We start from the raw sequence: 13909 nt of genomic DNA, 5'->3' as shown, positions 1-13909 counted from the left end.
TGTGTATTTGATGGGTAGGTTTAGAGGTAGGGGCAGTGTGTGTGTGTGTGTGTGTGTGTATGTGATGGGTAGGTTTAGGGGTAGGGGCAGTGTGTGTGTGTGTGTGTGTGTGTGTGTGTGTATGTGATGGGTAGGTTTAGGGGTAGGGGCAGTGTGTGTGTGTGTGTGTGTGTGTGTGTGTGTGTGTGTATGTGATGGGTAGGTTTAGGGGTAGGGGCAGTGTGTGTGTGTGTGTGTGTATGTGATGGGTAGGTTTAGGGGTAGGGGCAGTGTGTGTGTGTGTGTGTGTGTGTGTGTGTGTGTGTGTATGTGATGGGTAGGTTTAGGGGTAGGGGCAGTGTGTGTGTGTGTGTGTGTGTGTGTGTGTGTGTGTATGTGATGGGTAGGTTTAGGGGTAGGGGCAGTGTGTGTGTGTGTGTGTGTATGTGATGGGTAGGTTTAGGGGTAGGGGCAGTGTGTGTGTGTGTGTGTGTGTGTGTGATGGGTAGGGGCAGTGTGTGTGTGTGTGTGTGTGTGTGTGTGTGTGTGTGTGTGTGTGTGTGTGTGTGATGGGTAGGTTTAGGGGTAGGGGCAGTGTGTGTGTGTGTGTGTGATGGGTAGGTTTAGGGGTAGGGGCAGTGTGTGTGTGTGTGTGTGATGGGTAGGTTTAGGGGTAGGGGCAGTGTGTGTGTGTGTGTGTGTGTGTGTGTGTGAGAGAGAGAGAGTGTGTGAGCGTGTTCATTCGGGAGAAGTGCCCATATAAGGAATTCCTCCCTTTATGACGTCACACAGGGCCATGTTCTAACTAGGCACAGAAATACTCCGTCACACGTCCATCTCGTGTTTTGAAATGTTGTCCATGTTCATGAGGATCAACTCTAACAGTGTGAAGGAAAGCGAGCCTTTAAACAGCTTTTGCGCTGGCTTCCATATCAAATGTAGTGAATTCCTCTGGTGTGGTGGAGCATGTGTTTGAGCTCTGCCTCTCTCCGGCTCAGGGTGGCCGTTTGATGTGGTGATCTGTAAGATGAGTGGCCTGGTCCAGGGGGCGTCCGTCTCCGCATCCGTCTTCACACTGGTGGCCATCGCAGTGGAAAGGTGAATAACTCTCGCCCGCCGCACTGCACATGGGGTTACACACACAAGCCAACATGTTCATCTGCAAAACCAGCACATCTCATATTCTAGGTATTATGAGATCGCAACAGACGTGAAGGAGCAATGAAGAGCTCGCTCCAGTGCTGGGAGATTAACACTTTAAAGGCTTTGTTTAATGCAGTGTATATGCTCACACTTCCTGCTTCTAGTCAGAACTCGAGCTGCTGCGTTTTTGGCCCAATAATTAAAATCTCTGTTTTTACAGAATTAAGTACTGGGAAATTGCAATGTTTTATTTCAACGCAAATTTATGTTATTTAATTTAAACACATTATTTATTTTATTCAATTTATTTATTAAAATTTATATTGTTGGAATACAATTTTCTTATTTATTATGTACATTTATATATTTTTATTTTATTTTAATCAAATTTATATTATTTTAATTAATACATTTTTTAAATGTAATCAAATTTATTTATCTTCATTTATAGCGTATTATTTTAATACATTTTCTTATTTGTTTAATCTAATGTATTTATAAATGTACATTTATATTATTTTATTTTAAGACATTTTATTTATTTATTTTAATCAAATTTATATTATTTGAATTAATACATTTTCTTATTTTAATAAAATAAATATTTTAATTTAATATATTTATACATGTAAATGTATATTATTTTACTAAATTTTCTTATTTATTTTAATCAAATTAAATATTATTTTAATTAATACATTTTCTTCTATTTTAATACAATTTATTTATTTTAATCTAATGTATTTATAAATGTACATTTATATTGTTTTCATTTAAGACATTTTCTTATTTATTTTAATCAAATTTATATTATTTTATTTAATATTTTCTTATTTTGATCAAATTTATTTAAATCAAATGCATTCATTTCATTTTATATTATTTTATTTAATGCAATTTCTTATTTTAATCAAATGTATTTATTTATTTTATAGTATATTATTTTAATACATTTTCTTATTTATTTTAATCAAATGTATTTATTTAATTTTAATACATTTTCTTATTTATTTGAATCATGTTTGTTTATTTACATTTATATTTATTCAGAAAACAACTATAGTAAAAGCATCTTGATTTAAGAATTTTTAGATTTTTAGATAGGAAACAAGACAAAAACACTAAATAGTTGTGAGGACACTGCCTTTTCTAATATGATTGTCACAAAAGGAGATTTGAAATTGGTCTGTAATGAGTGATGTGTTGAACTCAAGATTAAGGTAAGGGGCGGGACATTTCCCAAACACCAATCAGAGCACAGTGTGCTTTTCAGAAGGCGGGGCTTCACAGAGACAGGAAGTAAACAGAGCGTTACTGACAGACTGGGAAGAGAGGAGCCGCAACACTGGAGAATATGAGGAAATAATCAACACTCAAGCAGGAAAACCTGCTCTAGTCGAGCTAAAAACACATAATATGCCTCTAATAATTAGGCTATGATCATTCTGGCATCCTTTACTCACCTTCACAGAGCTGCCAACTCTCACGCTTTCGCCGACACACGGTTTTGCCTGTTTTCACACGCACTCACGCCACACATCCAATTCCTCACGCAAAAAAAAAACAAAACAAAAAAAAGGCTGATCTTGGCCCGAGACTCGTTCGTCCTTTTCAAACTCCCTGACGGTATGGCGCTGCTGTCCATATATAAGTAGATGCCCAGCGAGTGTTTCTATGGGCCGCTTTCGAACTGTCAAAGCTGCTCGTGAACGCGCTTTGTGAACATTCAAATGTTGCCTGTGCGTCTGCAACCGTAGTTATACGCATGCTGCATGTATGAATATCTATATCTGCAATAGACTGAAGCTGAGGATTTTATAGGATTTAGTTTATCATTAATGGTAGATAATTCTGCATATGCTTAAATCTTAATATTATTTTAACATCATTAATATTATATAATCAGAGAAGTTAATTGGAAATTAATCATAAACCAATCAGCCATCCAAATAAATTATTTATAAAATTAGTAATAAATTAGCTTATATGTTTAATAAACATCAATATAGACTATTTATTCAAACCAAGTTTTAAGTAGGCCCTATGCCTAATCATTTTAGGTATTATTTGAAAGCTTAAATTCTCAAAAATCATCCTGTTTTGTAAAAAAACATCACATAACTGAATTTAAACAATTCTTAAGAACAGGGAAAATTATACACTAGGAGTCAAAATGATAAATGATATGTTTATTTTAAAATATGATTTTATATAATATTCTAGATACATTATTATTCTACATTATTTTAATGCACGTAGCTTATCAATCCAACAGTTAACAAACATTTACAACACTGTTTGTATGTGTAAACTGTGTAAAAATAGGGGTTTTTCTTTTGCATTCGTCTGAATTCAGCAGCAGACTCCCTGAATGAAAAAGCAGAAATATGTCGGTTTCTCTTCTTTAACTACTCTTAAACTTTGTTTAATTTAAGCACTTTCTAAGACCAATGTTTGTTTTCACATAGTTGCCAGTCCTTGAATACTGTGTCTGAAATTCAAGAACCGTGAACCATGTGTTTTTGTGTAGATCCAAACGTTATAATTGCTAAACTAGCACAATACATGAAGAACGCGTTAGCTAATACCATTCTAATCAAAATATCAATCAACCTAATCAACCTTAAACACTGGTCTATTAATAAGTCATTAGGCACAACAATAGTTTTCTGGTTGAATGTTTAGCTCAAGTCTAGAAGGCTCTACAATAGCCACGTTTACATGCGCACTTTTTTGTCATTCCGATTAAAATCATTCCGATTGAAAGATTTGTTGGACTGTTTACATGTGACGTTATCTAAACCCATCTGGTGTTTACATGTGCTGACTTTCAGTAGGAATCCTTTTGTGACATGCGCACACAGTTTGTCTGCCGCCTCAGATTCGTTACGTATCGTGGATCAATAGTTCTGTGTTGGTAATTTGTATATTTATTTATTTTTCTGTGGGCGGACATGCAGTAGTTTAACCTAATTTACGTCCTATACAATGGCTATTTCAACAGCTGTGAATGATGAATGCGGAATCAAAAATGAATTCAATTCATTTATTTTGAAAAACACAAAATTAACAATAAAATGCACTCAAATTATTAATAAAAATATAGGATATACGGTGAAACATGAATGAAGCATTCAAGACGTGCTCAGCATCATTACTAGTAGTACTAAACATATATATTTCAGATTATTAAGGAAAGATACCATAATCACAAAGTTATAAATATTAACAAAAGTAATTAAAGTAGACTGGGGGTAATGCTACTTAACCAATTTGAAGCAGTTGTTGAATTTTTTTTTTCTAAATAGCTAACTTAACTATAACAGAGAGCAGCTTGAATGTTCCCCGTTGAAATGGCAGCTCTCAACGGCCACCAGGACTTGTACAGTTTTATAAAAAAATAAATTAAAAAATAAATGATTCTGTCAGGCGCAGTTGAAGCCGAGGACAAACGCTGTCGAGATGAGATGCTGTAGCCAGGCTATGTCTGTGTCATTATTCAACATTATGTTCATAACATGTTACGAAAAAAAAGTTTAATACCTCAGACAAATGAACTTTCATCTCTTGTCAACATTAGCCTGGTGTGAGCGCGGCGCGCGCTCTTCAGTTGAGGAGGCGCGCGCTGTATATCACGTCACAGAAAGACGTGCACTCAAAGTAATCGGATCAGATCGTTTACATGGTGGAATTTTTCGTTTGATCGGTTCATGAAAAGGTTTATCCCACCCCTCTCAAACCCATTACAATTTCATTCGGTTTGGTCATTTTTATTCCGATTGAGGTGTTTATATGGAGTATTTTTATTCGGATTGGACTTTTAAACCGATTACAGTGCTCCATGTAAACGCACCTAGTGATACCGAACATGAATCAGAATAAGTTCAGGTATTGCACATCTTTAGCAGACCACCCCAAAATCCACTAGAATGCAGGAAATCACATCTACTTAATCCAAAGTTTCCTGGGGGTGGACCTTCAGCTGTGTCTGCTTCAGAGAACGTAACCAATATTGTCCATCTCCATAGGCTGCCCATATCAACGGCTTTGGGCCTCCCCACAAACCACCAGAATGCAGGGTATACATGCGTACAACATCAAATTAATTCCAATTCTCTGATATATGAGCCATCAACTTGTGTGGCTGCGTGTGCAGCATAATTTTGATCTCCCCTGACAAAAATCTCACTCCAAGGTTTTTTGAAAAGTTGGCAGGTATGCCTTCCGTACAGGTGTAGAAACAATGCTCAAGTCAGAAATTGCTAGAGGTAGAAAGACTGACTCCTCGCCTCTCTTCTGTGAAACACGAGAAGAAGTCGTGAGGAGCTACTGCAGTATAAACTAGTGTTGGGACACTGACAGACGTGTTCGCAATGTGCTGAAGAACCACAGATGAACACTTCCATTGTGTGGAACTGAAGAAAGTTAGTCAATTAAAGGTAGAAGACACACACAGCTTCACAAACACAAAGCATTTGACAGACGTCTCAGTCTTTGGCTTTTGAACAAAGCCGTGATTAGCAGAGACTGTGTGTGAGACTCTCCTCAGCTCTGGTTAAGATGCTGTAATTAAACACTTCTGAGCAAGAACTCAAATCTCTGAGAAGCCTTTATAGCAGGTGAACTGCTGTGGATATCGTGATAAATATCTGTAATATAGATTTTGCAGAATATTGGTCTGTGAAATAATCAGTATGCAAATTATGATCACCTTACATTCTCTCAGTGTTGGTCTGCTGGTCACTTTATTCACTTCCTGTCTCAGTGGACGCTTCCCGCCATGTAAGAAAAAAAAAATCATAATTAAACATAAAACATGTCATACTTATGTGATACATTTTGACTTTGTATCTCATTATTATGAATTAGTATGCCATAATTTTACATTTTTCTTATAATTATGGCTTAAATTATGACAATTTCAACATTTCAATTTTTTAGTTTCATAATTTCATGTTATAATTCAAATTGTGTTCAAATTTAATATCATAACTTTTTGTTTTGTAATTTGGATTTTATTTCATACATTTTGATTAATTCATAATTTTGACATTTCAATCTCACAAATTTGCCTTTTTTTCATAATTATGACATTTTGTTTAGTGTCGACTTTTTCATAATTATGACATTTGATGAATTATTTAATTTTGACCTTTTATCTTCTAATAATGATTTATGTCATAATTTTGACTTTTTAATATTTTTCGACTTAATTTCAAATCCATTTTTTAAATCTCAAAATGTCAAATTTCCAGTCATAATTTAAATTTTGTGACTTTTTATTTTGTCATTTGGATGTTTTATTTCATAATTTTGATTCATTCGTAATGTTGGCTTTTTAATCTCAATTTCAACTTTTTTGTCATAATTTGAATGATCTCATAATGTTAATGTGTTGTTTATGTCATAATTTAATTTTTTTAATCCAAAAGTTTTAACTTTTCTGTCATAATTCCAATTTTGTTTATAATTAGACTTTTTATTCTCAGAATTTTGACTTTTTATTTTGTCATTTTGATAAATTCATAATCTTGACTCATAGTTTCAATTTATTTGTCATAATTAATAAATTTCAATGTTATTGTTTGAATCTTTTTGTTACTTTGTCATATATTTTTAATCTATCTTTTGCACTAATAATTCGAACTTTTTCATAATGATATCATAGTATGAGTTGTCAAAATGATAACATAAAAGGGAAAAAAGTCATATTTTTGACTTATTTCTTATAATTATGACTTGACATAATATCAGTTTTAATTTCCATTTTTTTTCCGACTTTTTAATCTCATAATATGATTTTTTTGGTCATAATTTTGATTTATTAATCTAATAATTGTACATTTTAATCTCATAATTTGAATTTTCATAATTATGAAAACAAAAAATCCTAATCATTATTTTATTTTTTACTTTTTAGGACCAATTGTTTAATCTCAAAATGTAAATTTTGAATATAATTTAGATTGTGATTATCCTGGCTGATGTGATTGTCCACAGCATGATGTTTCTGTTGTCATTTGTATTTTGTATTTCATAATTTTGATTAATTCATAATATTGACTCAAAATTTCAACTTATTTTTCATAATTCAAATTGTAATAAATCTCACTTTTATTGTTTGAATATTTTTGTCATTTTATTATAATTGCATTTTTTTCATTAATAATTAGATTTTCTATCATTTCAACTTTTTTATAATGACAGTGTGAGTTGTCAAAATTATAACAAAAGGAAAAAAGTCGTAATTATGGTTTGTCATGATATCAGTTTTAATTTCAACTTTTTGTGATAGTTCCATTTATCTCATAGTTTGATTTTTTATTCCCATAATTAGATTTTTTTTGTCATAATTTTGATTTATTAATATAATAATTTTGACATTTTAATCTCACAAATTTGACTTTTTTTCATAATTATGACATTTTGTCATAGTGTTGACTTGAATTTTTAATAATCTAAATTTAATTTTTTTGTCTTATGTCAATTTCAATTGTTTTTGTCATAATTATGACATTTGATGAATAATTTAATTTTGACTTTTTATCTTCTAATTATGACGTCATAATTTTTACTTTTTAATATTTTTCGACTTGTCATAATTTCAACTCCAATTTTTTAATCTCAAAATGTCAACTTTTCTGTCATAATTCCAATTTTGTTTAAATTTTGACTTTTTATTCTCATAATTTTGACTTTTTATTTTGTCCTTTGGATGCTTTTTTTCATAATTTTGATTAATTCATAATGTTGTTTTTTTAATCTCAATTTCAACTTTTTTTAAATTGATCTCATCACTTGATTGTTTTAGTCTTGTTTGTCATAATTTCATTTTTTTAATCCAAAAGTTTGAACTTTTGTCATAATTTTTGTACTTTTTATTCTCATAATTTAGATTTTTCATTTCATAATTTTGATTAATTCATAATATTGACTCAAAATTTCAACTTATTTGTCATAATTCAAATTGTAATAAATCTCAATTTTATTGTTTGAATATTTTTTTCATTGTATTAAAATTGCATTTTTTTCATTAATAATGAGATTTTCTATCATTTCAACTTTTTTATAATGACAGTGTGAGTTGTCAAAATTATAACAAAAGGAAAAAAGTCGTAATTATGGTTTGTCATGATATCAGTTTTAATTTCAACTAGGGCTGTCAAAAGATTAATTGCGCTTAATCGCATCCAAAATAAAAGTTTATGTTTACATATTATATGTGTGTGTGTACTCTGTTAATTATTATTTATATATAAATACACACACAAGCATGTATATATTTAAGAAAAAAATATTATTTTTATATATAAAACATTTATATTTATATATATTATAGATTATATAAATGTATATACAGTATATACATGCAAATATTCCTTAAATATATACATGAATGTGTGTGTATTTATATATAAATAATAATAAACAGAGTACACACACATATAATATGTAAACACGAACTTTTATTTTGGATGCGATTAATCGCGATTAATCTTTTGACAGCCCTAATTTCAACTTTTTGTGATAATTCCATTTATCTCATTAGTTAGATTTTTTATTCACATAATTCGATTTTTTTTGTCATAATTTTGATTTATTAATATAACAATTTTGACATTTTAATTTCATACATTTTTTTTTATGATTATTAATTTTTTTGTTGACTTTTTATGTCATAATTTTTTTTTTTTTTTGACTTTTTCAAAACATCTCAAAATGTAACCTCCACTTGCCCCCTAGGTTTCGCTGCATCGTGTATCCGTTCCAGCGTAAGCTGACGCAGCATCAGGCCATCATCACCATCGCCTTCATCTGGGCTCTGGCCATCGCCATCATGTGTCCCTCGGCCGTCACGCTGACCGTCTCCCAGGACGTCCTGCACTTCACGGTGGACCGGGACAACATCACCTACCCCCTGTTCACCTGCTGGGAGGCCTGGCCCGACCGCAGCATGAGGAAGATCTACACCACCGTCCTGTTCTCGCACATCTACCTGGCTCCGGTCGCTCTCATCGCCATCATGTACACGCGCATCGCCCTCAAGCTGGTCCAGTCCCCCGCCTCCATCCGGGGCGCGCGGGCGGAGGACGAGGGCCGCAGGGTTTCCCGCAGGAAGCTGCGCGTGGTGAACATGCTCCTGATGGTGGCGCTGCTGTTCAGCGTGTCCTGGCTGCCGCTCTGGATCCTCATGATGCTGACCGACTACGGGAACCTGTCGGCCGCTCAGCTGGACCTGGTGGCCGTCTACATCTTCCCCTTCGCCCACTGGCTGGCCTTCTTCAACAGCAGCGTCAACCCCATCGTCTACGGCTACTTCAACGAGAACTTCCGGCGCGGGTTCCAGGCGGCGTTTCAGCTGGGTGTGTGTGTGCTGGAGGAGCCGCCTCAGCCCCGCCGCACCGGCCCCTGGAAACACAACCGCGTGTTCGCGGACGGAGACGGGCCGGACGCTCAGGGGAACGGCCGGAGGGATGAGCCTCGGGATGAGCTGGTGCTGGAGGATCTGGACTGAACCAGCGCATGTGTGTGTGTGTGTGTGTGTGTGTGTGTGTGTGTGTGTCACACACCTAACACTGCCACAAAACAAAACATCTCATTGAAGTAAAAAAAAAAAAAGTGTTTTAAAAAGCTATGCTTGTGTTTATAGGCCTGCACACATTCTTCTGATTATATATCAATATCACTAATAATTAAACAATATTACTATTAGGGGTGTAACGGTACACGTATTCGTACCGAATCGTTTCGGTACAGGGCTTTCTGTTCGGTGCGTGTGTGTACTAGGGATGCCACAATTCTCAATATAATATTGAACCGTTCGGTACGGCATTCACGGTTCAATACGCGCTTGTGAATTGCGTTTTTCTCGGTTTCGCATTTAATTAATTATTTTTCTACAAATTCTATAATTTGCCTCCATCCCAATATACTGAACAACGCAACATACATTCACATCACAGGTTAGTGTTAGAGTTATACTCACGGAACACTATAGTTAAACTTATTCACAATCACGAAAGTTCATTATTTGCATGTGTTTTAAAGCCTTGCCGGTTCATTCGCGTGCGCGGTTTTAACATGCGCTTTTCAGATCGCGCGCACTAAACGCCTGTCAAACACGTGAATACTGGACTAAATAGTCATGTTACTGCGCTAATACTGTGAAATACACACAAGGTTAACATAAACACAGTCGGTTTTGTCTAAAGTGAAAGTAAAATCGCAGCAACTTAAACTGACAGCAACGCAGCCTATAGTGAACACGTCGTCCTTAAAGGGACAGTTCACCTCAAAAATTATGTCATTATTTACTCACTCTAATATTGTTTCAAACCTGTATTCATTTCTCGATGACAGAATTTTCATTTTTGAGTGAACTATCCCTTTAATGTTAATACAACAACTAAAGACAAAGAAAAAATCACTCACTGCTCTTGACTGAAAAACTAATACAGAAGCTTTAATAAGAATCAGTGTATATTTTATAATGAAGTCTATGTAGTGTTTTATTTTTACATTTATTCATTCAATTTCATACTTTAATGCTGCTGTACTGCTCTGAGCTGCCAGTGTAAATCTTTATATATATTTATTTTATATTATCCAATACACTAGGAATGTGTACAAGGGTTTTTTTAAGTAAAGTTTTAAGTTTAAGTAAGGTTTTTCAATTCTTTTAAGTAAAATAAAGAAAGAGTATTGCAATAAAAAAATAGTCTTTTTTCTCTTTAACCTCTTGCGGTTCCTGTCGCCTTAGAATAGAATAACAAAAAATTTATGTGACAAGCCATCAGAACCGAACCGAACCGAAAACCGTGGGTAAAAACCGAGGTGTGTATTGAACCGTGGACTAACTGTATTGTTGCATCCCTAGTGTGTACCAAACGCTTCCGAATACAATCTTTAACAGTTAACAGTTGGCTTGTTTAAAGCGTGGAACACACTACAATCCTAGTTCCCACTCGAATATATTAAGTATTCAGTCCATTTCATCACGAAATTCAAACGATAAATGCCGTTTTGACGCTCTTTAATGTGACGACTGATCACTGTAGGCGCATCAATTCAAGCAGCCGCGGCGCGCGATCATCTCTTCCAGAAGAATAAACATGAATTAATATCATAAAGGGTTAGTTCACCCAAAAATGAAAATTCTGTCATTAATGACTGACCCTCATGTGGTTGGACACCCGTCAGACGTCCGTTCATCTTCAGACACAAATGAAGATATTTTAGTGTAAATCTGATGCTCTGAAAGGCCTCCATTGGCTCAATGGCACGGTTCACTCTCAAGACCCTTAAAAGACACTAAAGACGTCGTTACAAAGTCCATCTCACTACAGTGGTTCTACAATAACTTTATGGAGTGACGAGAATAGTTTTTGTGCGCAAAAAAACCCTAAATAACCACTTATATAGTGATGACGATTTCAAAACACGGCCTCATGAAGCTTCGAAGCGTTATGAATCAGTGAGTCGAATCATGATTCGGATCGCGTGTCAAACTGCTGAATCGACTCACCGATTCATAACGCTTCGAAGCTTCATGAGGCCGTGTTTTGAAATCATCATCACTATATAAGTCGTTATTTAGGGGTTTTTTGCACACAAAAACTATTCTCGCCGATTCATAAAGTTATTGTAGAGCCGCTGTAGTGAGATGGACTTTGTAACGACGTCTTTAGTGCCTTTTAAGGGTCTTGAGAGTGAACCGTGCCATTGAGCCAATGGAGGCCTTTCAGAGCATCAGATTTACACTAAAATATCTTCCTTTGTGTCTGAAGATGAACGGAGGTCTGACGGGTGTCCAACCACATGAGGGTGAGGAATTAATGACAGAATTTTCTTTTTTGGGTGAACTAACCCTTTAAGGTATGTTGAGGATAACACTTACTGAAACGTATAATATGTGGTGTAATCGCTCAATCAGTGTTTCAACCGCGGAAAGACGTCAAACAGATGGTAAACAATGTCACAGCATCATTTACCTCAGAGTCAGAAGTCATTCAGTCCACAGCTGTTAATTCACTAGAGAAATCAACTCTTTCACTAAATATATGACCTATATTAGCCTATATATATATATATATTAATTCTACTTAACCTGTTAGTTATGTCTTGATTATTTAATGCTATGTTTAGATAAATCTGTTATGAAAATGACAGTCACTAAGATTATATTTCAACAACGAATTGGAGAAAAAACATAATTTTATAATTAGATTCAGGAGTTAATGCAAAAACTGCCTTATGTGAAGTTTACATGTTTGCACACAATGTGTTATTTGAGTGTTGATTATTATATCTAAATATGAATATCAGCTGAATATAGGCTCATAGTTTGGGCTCTGTTGTTAACCTTTAATATTATAGTAATAATGTGCAAGTAAGGGCTCATATAGTTTACAGCAAAGACTTTTAGTTATAATTTAATTCGTTTAAGGACAGACACAATTTTTCAGTATACCACTGTTTAATAAAAAATAAATAAAAAGATATTTTTTTTTAAACTGCTGTACCGAACCCGTACCGAACCGTCAGTTTTGTGTACCGTTACACCCCTAATTACTATTGTGATATTTCAGTGCATAAGAAAAATATAATAACAAATAGTTAAGAAATATTACTATTGTAATATTTCACTATTAATGTAATATTTTATGAAAGAGGAAAAATATAATAATAATTTAGTTTTATGGTGCGTTCACACCGGACGCGAATGACGCAATTCGCGCGAGTGATTTACATGTTAAGTCAATGCAAAGACATTCTGCGGTGCGATTCGCGCGAATGACGCGAATTGAGCGTTTTGAACGCGTGATTTGCGCGAATCGCTCAAGTTGAAAAATCGGAACTTTGTCGGATATTCGCGCCGTATTAACCAATCAGGAGCTTGCTCTAGTAGTGACAACAATGAGGAGAAAATCTGTATATTAATATCTGGTTCAGACAATATGATTATCAATGTGATAACATTATATAACATGAAACACAACCCAGTCTCTTTTTGTTAAATGCAAGTTTATGTTTGATCAATAATACAAAAGTATAAGTAAAAGGTATAATAAGCTATACATGAAATAAAGCAAACAATTCAGTCAAACATTCAGTGCTAGTCGGCTACAACGGTAACGTACAGTTATAGCCTAAAAATAAAAAAGTAATGAAACTTATCTTTGCCCTCAGCCTAAACGATTCGCCGGGGGACAAATTATAGATCCATGAGAGCAAAGATCGGCCGTTACAATACGAATTATAGCTCGAGACGCCACAGAGACATCAGAGCCAGTTCAAATGGGCGCTCTCATAATAAATAAACCACAGATTTGAGCTTTAAACAACTACATTATTGCCTGAAAAAGTCTTAAAACTACGTTTTGTCACACATTAACAGTATATTTTAACAAAAAAAGACGTGTGAACACAGCCCATGTCAGCCATTTCACAATGAGATGAGCCGCTGGCAGAAGCCCCGCCCATGAGGCGAATTCACATCTGTTGTGAAGTGAATGTCACACGAATGAAGCGAGTAAACTCAAAATGTTCAAGCGTCCAACTACACGCGAATAGCGCGATTTATTTGAGTCATTCACGTCCGGTGTGAACGCCACATTACAGTGCTAATGTTAATGGATTAATCTTGCAAGCTTGATTAAACAATTAAAGCTTGTATTTATTTGGTGGAAAACCACAGCGAGCCCTTAAAGCGCCTCATTATAATTCGTTTTTGATATCATATTTTCAAATTTATTTCCAAATTATGACAGTACGTCATAAGTTTGAC

General features: G+C 34.5%; 1 protein-coding gene across 1 annotated transcript; it reads left to right on the top strand.

Moving 5' to 3' along the window:
- Positions 1 to 844: 844 nt before the first annotated feature.
- On the top strand, positions 845 to 9637 carry LOC307143765 (neuropeptide FF receptor 1; the record flags this gene model as incomplete). The annotated part of the gene is made up of 3 exons (XM_079845526.1): positions 845 to 863; positions 978 to 1077; positions 8866 to 9637. The coding sequence occupies 3 exons, from the start codon at positions 845 to 847 to the stop codon at positions 9635 to 9637; spliced, it is 891 nt and encodes a 296-aa protein (XP_079701652.1).
- Between the last annotated feature and the right edge of the window lie 4272 nt (positions 9638 to 13909).

This window comes from Gobio gobio (genome assembly GCF_949357685.1).
Source record: "Gobio gobio genome assembly, chromosome: 20".
Taxonomy (NCBI): Eukaryota; Metazoa; Chordata; class Actinopteri; order Cypriniformes; family Gobionidae; genus Gobio; species Gobio gobio.
The sequence above is the reverse complement of the archived record's forward strand: the minus strand, read 5'-3'. Positions and strand labels throughout refer to the sequence as shown.